At 37.6% G+C, this 15152-nt stretch overlaps 1 protein-coding gene across 6 annotated transcripts in view; it reads left to right on the top strand.

The window, feature by feature from the left end:
• The window catches only part of KDM4C (lysine demethylase 4C), a 410581-nt gene that overhangs the window by 250375 nt on the left and 145054 nt on the right, over positions 1 to 15152 (top strand). For all 6 annotated transcript variants that reach the window (XR_008619779.2, XM_003823391.6, XM_008977026.5 and 3 more), the window contains one exon: positions 932 to 1008. Coding sequence is in view for 5 of the 6 variants with exons in the window: in XM_003823391.6 (XP_003823439.1) it covers positions 932 to 1008 (77 nt within the window). In the remaining variant the exon portion in view is untranslated. The remainder of the gene's footprint in view (positions 1 to 931; positions 1009 to 15152) is intronic.

The following is a 15152-nucleotide window of genomic DNA, read 5'->3' as shown; positions in this document are numbered from 1 at the left end:
ACACACACACACACACACACACACACTCCTACCTTACATTATTATGTGTATACAATAGGTAAAGCACCAGGACACAAAATAATTGGGATATAATCTGATTCCTGAATGTAGCAGCTATGCAGTGTAGCCATACTATTTTATACACATATGCTTTAACTCATTATTTCATGGACATGGTTAACTGTGATAGGTTTTTTCCTTGGGAAATTACATTTCTGTTATTTTGTTTTCATCTCAAATGTTATAGAAATTTTCAAAAATTACTCATTAAATCTTAACCCTCTTATACGGAGGGGGTTTTAATATTGGAAATATTAAAAATTACTCATTTAAATATTTCAAAATTCTCTTATCTCAAGAAGTCAGAGTGACATGTGTTCCTTGATGCCATATAATTGCTATGTATATTTGCATCATCAGCCATCACCTTAGATAGTTATTTTGGGTCAGGCATGAACTGAATAGACAAATCGAATTGAAAATACTCCTTCATTGCTAACTCTGAATTTGCAGCATTTGCCCTATCATTGAGGTTAAAGGTAGTTAGACTTAATTTTTGAAGCAATTTTAAATTATATTAATTTAAAAATATTAGGTTAAAATGTATTTATTGTATTATTTTTAACATTTCCTTAAAGTTTGCCCCATGGATTGCAACTTATTTTAAGATGTCTGTGTGTGAACAAATTAGTAGACTTGACAGTTTAAAATTTTATTACCCATTCAAGATGTTCCATAAGTATTCACTGTAACTGTTGTGTTATTTATCAATAAGACTCACATTCACCTTGCTTATGTTTTGTTTTATACAGTGAGAATCAAGACAGTATGGTAGGCTAGTGTCCCATTTTTATTTATTTCAGTACTGAGATCTGCAATATTTTAAAGGTGAAAAAGACCTAATGCATGGATACATACTATTATTTTATAGGTTGTTATGGTATTCCTTCTCATGAGATCTGTGATGGATGGCTGTGTGCCCGGTGCAAAAGAAATGCGTGGACAGCAGTAAGTAGCTTATTTTAGTATTGCTTAACCTTTCTTCCCACCCTACCCACTGTGGACACATTTAAGTCTAGTGAAAAGATAAGATTGCTCAGGTGCTTATATGTGCAATTCTGCACTTCCTTGTGTTTCTAGTCTTCCCTCTCAAAAGCATCTTACTTGCTGGTTCTATATCCATTATAGAAATATTAGGTAAATTTCTTTTCTTTTTTTTTTTTTTGAGACAGAGTCTCTCTCTGTCGCCCTGGCTAGAGCGCAGTGGCAAGATCTTGGCTCAGTGCAAGCTCCACCTTCCAGGTTCACACCATTCTCCTGCCTCAGCCTCCCAAGTAGCTGTGACTGCAGGCACCCGCCACCACGCCTGGCTAATTTTTTGTATTTTTAGTAGAGACGGGGTTTCAACGTGTTAACCAGGATGGTCTCGATCTCCTGACCTCGTGATCTGCTCGCCTCGGCCTCCCAAAGTGCTGGGATTACAGGCGGGAGCCACTGTTCCTGGCTTTTTTTTTTTTTTTTTTGAGATGGAGTCTCACTCCATTGCCCAGGCTGGAATGCAGTGGCGTGATCTCAGCTCATTGCAACCTCCGCCTCCCAGGTTAAGCAATTCTCTTGTCTCAGCCTCCTGAGTATCTGGGACTACAGGCGCCTGCCACCATGCCTGGCTGGTTTTTGTATTTTTAGTAGAGACGGGGTTTCACCTTGTTGGTCAGGCTGGTCTTGAACTCCTGACCTCAGTTGATCCACCTGCCTCGGCCTCCCAAAATGCTAGGATTACAGCTGTGAGCCACTGTGCCCGACTATTAGGTAAATTTCTGGTGGCAGTCCTCTACTTAGGAACCTGCAGGGACTGTCAATTTATCGTGTCCACATTTACATTTTCAAGGCTTCAGAATTTTTCTTCATTTTCTTGTCCATCCCTATTTTGCAATACTTGAAAATAAATATTTCAAGTAACAGTAAAGGTGGGGGATCCTCAGTGACCCCTGAAGAAACTGTGTTCATATCCAGTGTTTATTTTTCTCTTTTTGAGACAGGGTCTCACTCTGTCATCCAGACTGGAGTGCAGTGGTGCAATCATAGCTCACCACAGCCTCGAACTCCTGGGCTCAAGTGATCTTCCCACCTCACCCTCCTGGGTAGCTGGGACTACAGGCATGCGCCACCATGCCTGGCTAATTTTTAAATTCTTTTGTAGAGACAAGGTCTTGCTATGTTGCCCAGGCTGTTCTCAAACTCCTGAGCTCAAGTGATCCTCTCACCTTGGCCTCCTGAAGTGCTGGGGTTATAGGCATCAGCCCCTGTGCCTGACATCATATCTAACTTTTCAACTAGCATGAGGTCTTTCCCCACTTACTCATCCTTACATTTATACTTTAATACATTTTAGAGTTTCTGGTCTGTACTAGGCATTGCTGTGAATTTTAGACAGAATATTTAATAACAAATGATCCACCATTTAGAGACAAAGAATTGACTTGACCTAAATTGTTTTTCTAAAGACCATGTTAAAAATTTACCTTACTACTTTCCTGCAGATTTTTTTGGGGGCAGAAGAAAATAATAATAATAATAATGTTATAAAAGTTTAGCTTACTTCAAATCTTTGTTTTCCATTCTAACAATCTATGTCAACTTTGTTGCCATTTAATTAAGTTTTACCTTAATTTTTCTTAAACATTGTCTTTCAAGAGGAATCAGAACATTCTTGAAAGTGACGAACAATCAGACCTCAGCAGTGTATCCCTCACTCATGATCTCAGAGCAGGTGCTCAGCTCGATGATTTCAGCTGTAATAGCAGCATTTAGTTTATTCCTCAATGATCTCTAATGACAGAGAATTACACTTCCTTGCAACTGAAGTTAAAAACCTGAATGACAATATAAAGAATACGCATTACATGATGAAAATTTTTGTCATGACTGTGTATATTTAGTTCTCAGTAAGTCTGAGAGTGGTGTCTTTCTGGATGATTTTGTTGCTGGCATTCAGTTTGGGGAGTGAAAGAAGGGATAAAAATATGGACACTCTTTATGGTCTGAATAATCTGGTATATTTAATGTTAGAGGTTTTATCTCCCATTTAAGAAGTCCCTGCATCAGTGGGCCCAGAAAGCATTTTGGTACAGGTATGCATTACTTAATGACAGGGATACATTCTGAGAAATGCATCGTTAGGCAATTTTGTCATTGTGTGAACATAATACAGTGTACTGACACAAACCTGGATGGTATAGCCTGCTACACACCTAGGCTGTACGATGTAGCCCATTGCTACTAATGTCCTGAGTAGTGTAGGCAATTTTAACACAATGGTAAGTGTTCGTGTACCTAAACATAGAAAAGGTACAAAAGACATAACAGCCTTACAACCTTATGGGACTACTGTCATGTGTGCAGTTCGTCTTTGACCAAAATGTCTTTATGCGACACATGACCATATTTCCTTTCATGTGATTATTATGTTAATAAATGTAAAGCATATTTAACACAGCCAGGAAGTCCTGCTTCTAATCTTGACTATACAAATATATCAAGCTCTTATTTATTATATAGGTCCTATTCCTAGTATATGAGCCAACATAAAGTATTGCAGAATCAGTTTGGTCAGTGATGTTATCTCCTTCGCCCTGAATCATAAATTTAGAAGTTAGAGATTATCTGATCAGCTCACCAAGGCATTAAGAGTTCTCTGTTCCATCCACAGTTACTGCCTGGCTCCTGTGCTCACACACTGAGCAGTCCTGTTGTCCAAGGTACCATTGTCTTTGCATGGCAACCTAGGGCCAGGCCTAGGCCACTCACCCTGATTCTAAAGCTGGTTCTGATTGATTATGCTGTTTTCATGTAGCATGTTTCATACAGAAAATGCTAGGATTAATCACTCTTTGGAATAGACTTAAAGCATCTTTCTATTAACTCCTTGCCCCCTCAAAAAATACAATCTTGCTATTTGTATTTTAATATTGAAACTATGTAAATCTCTGTCAATTTACAGTTGAACTGGGAACTCTTGAATATAACATTACAATGATTTTTAGACCTACATAATTTATTTCTACCTTTAAATGATCTGAATTCACAGTGGATTCCACTTGTTTTTTCAGCGTATCCATTTGAGTGTACTTTTTCTATGAAGCTCCCTTCCTATTTCTGTTGAAAAAATAATTGAATGAAGTTTAAATATTGTAGAAAAGTAACTGACAGTATTGATATTCTGACTTTAACCCTCTGATTTAGTGTCGTGGTGAGTGTTACAATATTAATTTTTACTAAACACTTAAGTATGATTTCTTTAAATTTTGTGGCTGCAATGATTGCATTTTAAAAGTATCCTTAAAACTGACTTCTTCAGCAATCAGTCTTATATCTTCAGTTTTACACTCCAGAGGAGCCCTAGCCTCCTTGTAAATAAAGGGCTCTAAAGGAGCTCATGGAAATCAAATAGTGCAGCTGAAGTCAGATGATAATTCATTGGTGGCTTGTAGTTCACTAACTCTCATTCCTAATTCCCTGGAATTTTTTTTTTAAAAAACCTGCCTCGTGAAGGTAAGGTTATTCATCAGGAATGTAAAATATTCCTCTAGCATATTTAGTTTGAGACACATGATTATACAACAAATTTAATTGTTCTGTTGGTGTTTCCTTTCATGGTAAGTGCTTTTCAACGCCTCGTGTTCATTTTTTATGAGGTATATGAGAATTGTATGTGGTGGTTCTATTTTTTAAAGATTCTCTTTAAAAAGAGAGACTATATTATAAAAATATTATATTTTTATATATAAAAATATTATAGAAGCAAAGACATCTTATTATTTCACCCATTCCCAGACATAAATAAATAAATTCATACTAAAATGGAGTAATTTTTTCAGCTTCAGCCTGGGCAAAACAGAAAGTGGAGGGTGTACGCATGGCTGGAGTCAATAATCATAGATCAGCTCTCTTTTTATTTTCCAATTCTAAAGAGTAGATGTCGCTCTAGACTCAAATTAGGAAGATAGAGATCATAGTGATGTGGGCTGGATCTTTATCTGTGACTTTCTGTGTCCTCATCCTTTCTAAAGATTAGCTTCAGACGTCACTCTGATTCATTGTGTTCCCATTTTCTTACTTTTCCATTCACGTCCATTAAAATAAAAACCAAAATATATATTGCAGCTTCAATTGCATATGCTTGAGGAGAGATTAGTTACAATTTTTTATTGTACCCTAATTTGGATTCTAGAATTATGGCCCTATGCCCAACTTCAACTGAAATGAAATGATACAAAGAACTCCACAAATAACTGTCAATCCTTGGATACAGTTTACATATTTCATAATTCCAATTAGATGTCATCGCTTTGAGTCCCTGCCTTACCATATTTCAGTATTACCCAAATAAATAGACACGACTATCTGACAGCTATAGCGTTTGACTTATGGCTTATAAATCAGCTTTATTATTTCATTTTCAGCTCTGTTTGATTGAAACACTTTTTGGTCTATTTATATAATTCTTTTTGGAGCAATTTTCCCTCCTTTGTTATATAATCATTTTAGAGCACGTTCCAAACATTACTAAATCCAGATTTTAGGTATCAAAAGTCAATACTCTTGATATTAGTATCTGTGTCTCATTATGTTGACTCTTCATGTACATCTCACTACTTTTTAAAAAATATTTTTATTTGTAATTTTTTTGGTATGTTGTAAGTGTATATATTTATGGGTTACATGAGATACTTTGATACAGACATGCAGTACATAATAACCACATCAGGTTAAATGGGGTGTACGTCATTTTAAGCATTTATGCTTTGTGTTACAAACAATCCAGTTATACTCATTGCGTTACTTTAAAATGTACAATTAAATTATTTTTGACTGTAGTCACCTTGTTGTGTAGCAAATACTGTTTTATTCATTTTCCTTTTTTTTTTTTTTTTGTACCCATTAACCATTCCCATTCCCCTCACCCCCACCACCCTTCCTAGCCTCTGGTTACCTCCTAGCCTCTGGTAACCATCCTCCTAGTCTCTGGCTTCATGTGTTCAATTAGTTTTTTCTAATTTTGTGAAGAATGTCAATGGTTGAGCACCTTTTCATACACCTGTTTGTCATTTGTACATACATATATGTGTGTGTGTGTGTGTGTGTGTGTGTGTGTATATATATATATATATGTATTTTTTTTTTTTTGAGATGGGGTCTTGCTCTGTGGCCCAAGCTGCAGTGCAGTGGCACAATCTCGGCTCACTGCAACCTCTGCCTCCCAGGTTCCAGCAATTCTCAGCCTCCTGGGTAGCTGGGATTACAGGCGCGTGCCACCATGCCCGGCTAATTTTTGTGTTTTTAGTACAGATGGGGTTTCACCATGTTGGCCAGGCTGGTCTTGAACTCCTGACCTCAGGTGATCTGCCTTCGTCGGCCTCCCAAAGTGCTGGGATTACAGGCGTGAGCCACTGGGCCTGGCCTGTCGTTTGCATATTTTCTTTTGAGAAAGTTCAATTCAGATCTTTTGCCCATTTTTTAATCAGATTATTAGATATTTTTCCTATAGTGTTTGAGTTCCTTTTATGTTCTAATTATTACTCCTTTGTCAGATGGGTAGTTTGCAAATGTTTTCTCCCTTTCTGTGGGTTGTCTCTTCACTGTGTTTTTCTTTGCTGTGCAGAAGCTTTTAAACTTGATGTGATCCCATTTATCCATTTTAACTTTGTTGCCTGTGTTTATGGGGTATTACTCAAGAAATTTTTGCCCAGACCAGTATTCTGGAGAGTTTCCCAATATTTTCTGTTAGTAGTTTCATAGTTTCAGGTCTTAGATTTGAGTCTGTAGTCCATTTTGATTTGATTTTTGTATATGGGAAGAGATAGGGGTCAAGTTTCGTTCATTTCCATTTAAGTATCTAGTTTTCCCAGCATCATTTATTGAAGAGACTGTCCTGTTCCCAATGTATATTCTTGTCATCTTTGTTGAAAATGAGTTTACTGTAGATGTATGGATTTACCTCTGGGTTCTCTATTCTCTTGCACTGATCTGAGTGTCTGTTTTTATGCCATTACCATGTCATTTTGGTTACTACAGCTCTGTATTATAATTTTAAGTTAGGCAATATGATTCTTCCATTTTGTTCTTTTTGCTTAGGATAGTTTTGGCTGTTCTGGGTCTTTTGTGATTCCATATAAATTTTAGGATTTTTTTTCTATTTCTGTGAAGAATGTCTTTAGTATTTTGATAGGGATTGCATTGAATCTTTAGATAGCTTTGGGTAGTATGGACATTTTAACAGTATTGATTCTTCCAGTTGATGAACATGGATTATCTTTCCATTTTTTTGTTTCCTCTTCAATTTTTTGCATCAGTGTTTTATAGTTTTCATTGTAGAGATCTTTCACTTCTCTGGTAAGTTAAATCCTAGGTATTTACTTTTCTTTGTAGCTACTGTAAATGGGATTACTTTCTTGATTTCTTTTTTAGATTGTTCACTGTTGGTATATAGAAATGCCTCTGATTTTTATGTGTTGATTTTCTGCACCTTTACTGAATTTATCAGTTCTAATAGTTTTTTGGTGGAGTCTTCAAGTTTTTTCAAGTACAAGATTATGTCATCTGCAAACAACAATAATTTGAATTCTTCCTTTCCAATTTGCAAACCCTTTATTTCTTTTTTTTTTTTTTTTGTCTGATTACGCTGGCTAGGATTTCCAGTACTGTGTTGAAGAACAGTGTTGAAAATAGGAATCCTTGTTGTGTTACAGGTCTTAGAGAAAAGGCTTTCAGTTTTTCACCACTTAAAATAATACTAGCTGTGAGTTGGTCATATATGGCTTTTACTGTGTTGTGGTATGTACCTTCTGTACCCAGTTTTTTGAGGGTTTTCATGAAGGGATGTTGGACTTTATCAAATGCTTTTTCAGCATCAATTGCAGTGATCATAAGGTTTTTGTTCTTCATTCTAATGATATGATGTATCACATTGATTGATTTGCGTATGTTGAATCATCCTTACATTCCTGGGATAAATCCCACTTGGTCATGATGAATGATCTTTTTAATGTGTTGTTGAATTTGGTTTGCTAGTATTTTGTTGAAGATTTCTGCATCAGTGTTCATCAGGGCTATTGGCTGCGGTTTTCTTTTTGATGTTTCCTTTGATTTTGGTATCAGGGTAATACTGGCCTCACAGAGTGAGCTTGGAAGTGTTCCCTCCTCCTCTACTTTTTGGAAGAGTTTAAGTAGGATTGGTATTCTTACTAATACCAATAGATTTTGAAATACTAATACTAATACTAATAGATTTTGAAATCTATTTTGACTGATACAAGTGTAGCTACTCCAGCTCTTTTTTGCTTTCGTCGCCATGGAATATCTTTTTTTCATCTGCTTATTTTCAGCCTATGTGTGTCTTTATAAGTGAAGTGTGTTTCTTGTAGACAACAGATAATTGGGTCTTGTTTTTTTATCCATTCAGAGCCACTCTGTGTCTTTTGATTTGAGAGTTTAGTGCGTTTCCATTGTTATTAAGAAGTAAGGATATGTTCTGCCATTGTATTGTTTGTCTTTTGCTTGTTTTGTGGTCTTCTCTTCCTTTCTTCATTCCTTCATTTCTTTTATTGAAGGTGATTTTGTCTTGTGGTATGATTTAATTTCTTCCTTTTTACTTTTTAGGTATGTGTTATATGGTTTTTGATTTGAGGTTATGATGAGTCTTGCAAATACTATCTTACAACCTATTATTTTAAGCTGATAACCACTTAACATTGCATAGGCAAAAACACACAGAGGCAAAAGGAAAACCAATAAAAACTCTACACTTTAGCCCCTTGCTTTTTAACTTTTTGTTGTCTCTGTTTATATCTCATTATAATTTCTATGTCTTGAAAAGTTGTCATTATTAGTTTTGGTTGGTTCATCTTTTAGTCTTTCTCCTTAAGATCAGAGTATTTTATATATCACATTTACAGTGTTATAATATGGTGCATTTTTTTGTGTACTTACTATTACCAGTGAGTTTTGGACCTTCAGTTGATTTCTTATTACTCATCAACTTCCTTTTCTTTCTGATTGAAAAACTCCCAGGCTGGGCACGGTGGCCCATGCCTGTACTCCCAGCACTCTGGGAGGCTGAGGTGGGCTGATCCCTTGAGGTCAGGAGTTCGAGACCATCCTGGAAAATGTGGCAAAGCTCCATCTGTACTAAAAATATAAAAAAATTAGTTGGGTGTTTTGGCGAGCACCTGTAATCCCAGCTACCTGTGAGGCTGAGGCAGGAGATCACTTGAACCCGGGAGACGAAGGTTGCAGTGAGCCGAGATCGCACCACTGTACTCCAGCCTGGGTGAAAGAGCGAGACGCCATCTCAAGAAAAAAAAAAGAAAAAGAAAAAGAAAAAGAAAAACTCCCTTTAGCATTTATTGTAGGATAGGTCTGATGTTTATGAAATTCCTCAGGTTTTGTTTGTCTGGGAAAGTCTTTTTTTCTCCTTTACGTTCAGAGGATATTTTCACCAGATATACTATTTTAGGGTAAATGTTTTTTTTTCTTTCAGCACTTTAAATATGTCATGACACTCTCTCCTGGCCTGTTAGGTTTTCACTGAAAAATCTGCTGCCAGACAGACATATTTGGAGCTCCATTGAATGTTATGTTTTTCTTTTCTCTTGCTGCTTTTAGGATCCTTTTTTCTCCCTTGACCTTTGGGAGTTTGATTATTAAATGCCTTGGGATAGTCTTCTTTGGGTTAGATCTGCTTGGTATTCTGTAACCTTCTTGTACTTTGACATTGATATCATTCCCTAGGTTTGGGAAATTCTCTATTATTCTTCCTCTTGACCAACTTTCTACCCTCATCTGTTTCTCTGCCTCTGCGTTAAGGCTAGTAACTCTCAGATTTGCCCTTTTGAGGCTTTCTTGATCCTGTAGGTGTGCTTCCCTGGTTTTTATCCTTTCTTCTTTTGTCTCCTCTCACGGTGTATTTTCAAATAACCTGTCTTCGAGTTCACTAGTTCCTTCTTCTGCTTGATCAGTTCTGTCCTTACAAGACTTTGATGCATTCTTCAATGTCAGTAGCATTTTTCAACTCAGAATTTCTACTTGATTCTTTTTAATTATTTCAATCTCTTTGTTAAATTTATCTGATATAATTTTGAATTCCTTCCTTGTGGTATGTTGAATTTCTTTGAGTTTACTCTGAGCAGTTACTTTGAATTCTTTGAGAGGTCACATATCTGTGTTTCTCCAGGACTGGCCCCTGGTGCCTTATTTAGTTTACTTGGTGAGATCATGTTTTCCTGGATTGTCTTGATGCTTATGGATGTTCATCTGTCTAGGCATTAAAGAGTTAGGTATTTACTGTAGTCTTCCAAGCCTAGGCTGGTTTTTACCCATTCTCCTTGGGAAGGCTTTCCAGGTATTTGGAAGGACTTGAGCATTGTGAGCTAAGCTGTATCTGCATTAGCAGACACCCCAAGCTCAGTAACACTGTGGTTCTTGCAGACTTGCAGAGGTACTGTCTTCATGTTCTTGGACAAAATCCAGAGGAATTTTCTGGATTACTAGGCAGGGACTCTTGTTCTCTTCCCTTACTTTCTTCCAAACAAAGGGAGTCTCTGTTTGTTCTGAGCCATGTGGAGCTGTAGGTAGTGTGACAGAAGACTCTCTGTTGTTACCACCTCTGGGACTGTGCTGGTTCAGAACTGAAGCAAGCACAGCATTAGATCTCACCTAACGCTGGCCCACTGTAACCACTACTTGGCTACCAGATACTATGTTTGCTCAGGCCTTGGGACACTACAGTCAGCAGATGGTGAAGCTAGCTAGGCTTGTGTCCTGCCCTTCATGATGGTGAGTTCTTGTGGGCCCAGGTGCATACTGAGGTACCATCCAGGAGCTAGGGACTGGAGTGAGAAACCTTAGAAGTCTTTCTGGTGTTCTGCTGTCCTGCAGCTGTGCTGGCACTCAAACCAGAAGACACAGTACTTCTCACCTTTCTTTCCCATTTCTACTGGCAGAGGAGCCTCAGCCCATGACCGCCACTACTACAGGCTCATGGAGAATACTGCTGGGCTACCACCAATGTTCAGTTAAGGCCCTAGGGCTCTTAAGTCAGTTTGTGGTGAATAGTGCCAGCCTGGGACTCACCCTTCGGGACACTGGGCTCCCCGCTGGCCCAGAACTGGTAAAGAAATGCTAAGAGCCAAGGCCTGGAATTGAGGACCCCAAGATCCTGCTTGGTACTCCAATTCCTGTGGCCAAGCTGGTACCTAAGGTGCAAGAGAAAGTCCCCTTTACTTTCCCCCCTACTTTTCTTATCAGAAAGAATCTCTCCTTGTGGCCACCATTACCTAGGAATGTGCTGACTTGCAACTGAAGTTAGCAAGTCTCAGAGTCTCACCCAAGGCTCACGGGGTACCATCTGGGTATCACTGCTGGTTATTCAGGGCTCAAGGGCTGTTTAGTCAGCAGATGATGGGTCTTGCCAATACTGGGTCCATTGTTTCAAGGCAGTGAGTTCCCTTCTGGCCAAGGGTGTGTCTAGAAATGTCCAGGAGCTAGGCCCTGCAATGGAGCCTTCATGACTCTGCCCAGTGCCATGTCCTACAGTGGGTGAGCTGGTATCCAAGATGCAAGGCAAAGTCCTTTTTACTCTCTCTTCTCCTCTCCTCAAGCAGAAGGAAAGGATCTCTTTTCATGAGCTCTGCTGCCTGAAATTGAGGTCGGAGGTGGCACAAGTACTTCCTCAGCTGCCTCGACTGGTGTCTCAGTAAGTTGAATGTCCAGTAGCTCTGAGCCCAGTCCAGCACCATGACTCGCCTAGGAGTTGCAGTTCTTGTGGCCTAGACTGCCTTTCATGTTTACTTAGCACCCCAGAGTACTCTAGCCCATGGTGGCAAGGCTTGCTGGAACTGGGATGTGTGATCTCCCTCTGGCTTGGGCTGGTTAAATATTCCCTCTGTGGGCAGGCGTCAGGTCAGTTCAGCCAGGTTTGCTTTCTGTTGTAACTGGGCAGCACTGAATTCAATGCATTGTCTTACAATTTCTGTGCTCTCCTGTGCCACGTGACCGTTGCCAGGGGATAAGGGAGGGGCGGCGTTGGTGATTCAAGACTGTTTTTCCTACCGTCTTCAGTGCCTCTTTCAGTGATAGGAAGTTAAAAACCAGGTACTGTGGGTGCTCACCTGATTTTTGGTTCTTATGAAGGAACTTTTTTATATAGATGGTTGTTAAATTTGGTGTTCCTCCAGAGGGGATGATTCGTGGAGCCTTCTATTTGGCCATCTTGTTCTGCCCTGTCTCCAAAATCCTCTCATTACTTTTGACTTAAGTTTCTACAGTTTGTGTCTAATCTGTGCATCAGTTTCTACTGCAGGCTATTGCTAATTAAAAATTTAATGCCAATATGCTCACCATAAAAATGTAGAATTTGGAGAGCTTTCTTTCTGGGTTTCCCCCCACCGTTTTGTTTTTTTTTGCCTATACTGAAAATTGTTAAGGCTAAGTATTTCTGTGAAATACATCAACACTACTTTAGGGATATACTTTTAATTATGAAGGAGGATGTTAGTTAAATGCCTGGAATATGTTGATAACCTAAATGTTTACCTCTATTCCAATAAATTATAATCCAAGTCCTTAATCTTCTGTAGAGTATTACAAGGTAATTGCTAATAAGTAATAGGAGAATTTTTTGTGTGATCTTCAGAAGAATTTAAATTATAAAATTCTGAAGAGTAAATATAAAAATAAAATTAATATAAGAATAAATTTATAAATTAAAAAGGAATGTGTGTAAGATTATTTTTTAATTTGGGGGACAGTATAGCATTTGGTAGATGTTTCTCTCCAGGAAATTTGGATGTTTCTTCCAGGACCTTTCGGGGACTGAGGGCTGTGGGATTTTGTTAGAGTGCCACAAATATGAGTGAGAACTGCATGTGAAGATTGATAATGTAACATCATAGAAAGTCACAGAATGTAACATCCAACTCCCTTTTATGACTTTGACCAATCATGCGTTGCCTGGAATCTGTACATGGCAGCATTAAGCCTATGGTGTCATTGTTTATTGCCAGTTTGAAAAACTCCAAATAAAGTATCAGTTGTGCTGTGTCCTTCTAGGGAGCTTTTTTGTTACCTTAAAGGATTCTTGGAGGTCAGGCAGGGTAAATACAGTAGCCAGTATACCTGTAATCTAGATATTAAATCAAAATTGAAGGAAGATGTAAAAGTAATATAATGAGAAGATTTGGCTTTATTAAAGATCTTCAGCCAAGGTTCTTTTTGGCCCTAGAATTTGTTTATTCTGGTTTGCTTTGTATTTCTATTTTGCTTTAATTAGTTTGTCTTAAAAATTAGGACCTTAAATAAAACTGAATTTACTTACTCATTGCATTTTTTAACCTAGAGGTGGTGGGTAAGAGAAATATATAAGAATAACATGTGACACTGATAAATACTGACCAGATGACTAATTACATGTCATTATATATTTTCATCATTATACATCATTCATCTATGAAAATGCTGTGTTTGATAGTATAATGGTAAATATATGTCATTATACTTTTGTCCAACCCATAGAATGTACAACACCAAGAGTGAATCCTAAACTAAACTGTGGATTCTGGGTGATGATGTGTCAGTGTAGGTTCATCAGTTGTAACAAATGTGCTGCTCTGGTGGGGGATGTTGATAATGATGGAAGCTATGTACGTGTGCAGGCAAGAGATAACTGGGAAGTTTCTGTACCCTTCAATTATGCTATGAACTTAAAGTTGCTATAAAAAATAAAGTCTAATAAAAAAGTTATTTTAAGGCCTTACTGTAACCCTGTCTGCTTTGATGCAAAGTACGTTATATTTTAAATTCCATTTTATTTCAATATATGCCTTACAGTTAATTCAGGAGAATTTGAATATTTATGCTTGATAGTAATATAGTACAACAAAAAAAGCAGCTATCCATTATACCATTATAGTTTTGGATGACTATTGCTATGCTATCAAAAACTAGATTTTGTAATGAAAAATGTAAGAGCACTTTATAGGTTGGAATTCTCATTACATATAATGGAATGCATAAACTAGGTAATTATGCACATTTATTATTTACTGAAAAGCATTTATTTTACTCTGCAGAATCATAAAGAAAGTTGTATTTATTATGTACATATAATAAACATAACATTCTTTTTCTTTTTCCCAAAATGGTTTTAAGAAATCAAAACCCAAACATGAAATGGGTTTCCAACTTAGCCATACATGTATTCATTGTGTCCTTTATTTTACTTGTTTATTTATTTATTTATGTTTTGAGATGGAGTCTCGCTCTGTTGCCCAGGCTGGAGTGCAGTGGTGTGATCTTGTTTCACTGCAACCTCTGCCTCCCGTGTTCAAGTGGTTCTCTTGCCTCAGCCTCCTCAGTAGCTGGGATTACAGGTGCACATCCCCATGCCCAGGTTTTTTGTATTTTTAGTAGAGACAGGGTTTCACCGTGTTGGCCAGGCTGGTGTCAAACTCCTGACCTCTGGTGGTCTGCCTGCCTTGGCCTCCCAAAGTGCTGGGATTACAGGCGTGAGCCATTGCACCTGGCCAGTTTTTTAAAAAATTGTAGTAACAATTAGATATAAGCAAACTATATCTTGATGATCACTTGGAATTAGCTTTCCTTTTCCACTTACAAAGAATGGAATATACAATTGGAGTGATTTAAAAGAAAACTATTTTGGTGGCTGTTTATATGTACATATATACACACACATATACATATATATGTATATATAAACAGCCACCAATATTTTATATATATATGTGTGTGTGTATGTGTGCGTGTGTGTATAAAATATTGCTTGGTTATAAGTAAGTGGCATCTGCATATTAAGTAATGGTTGCCACTAATGCCCTTCAGTGCTGCACGTGGCCATTTTATTTGTCTTCTGAACCAAAGTGAAGTCATTTGTCTGCATAAATCATAGTTATAGAATTAACTTCCAGAACTATCTGAGGTGTAATGGTCTTCATAAATCCCACTCCCCTAGTACTGCTAAATTTTGTGAGCTAGAGATTGTAAGTGACTTGTTGAAAAATATTTATCAGACCTCTGGAACTTTGGAGTATACCTTAGTCTACTTTCCAACCTTAAGTTTCAGGTAAAGACAATTAATG

Source organism: Pan paniscus, chromosome 11 (genome assembly GCF_029289425.2).
Source record: "Pan paniscus chromosome 11, NHGRI_mPanPan1-v2.0_pri, whole genome shotgun sequence".
Classification (NCBI taxonomy): domain Eukaryota; kingdom Metazoa; phylum Chordata; class Mammalia; order Primates; family Hominidae; genus Pan; species Pan paniscus.
This window is presented reverse-complemented; position numbering and strand designations above follow the sequence as displayed.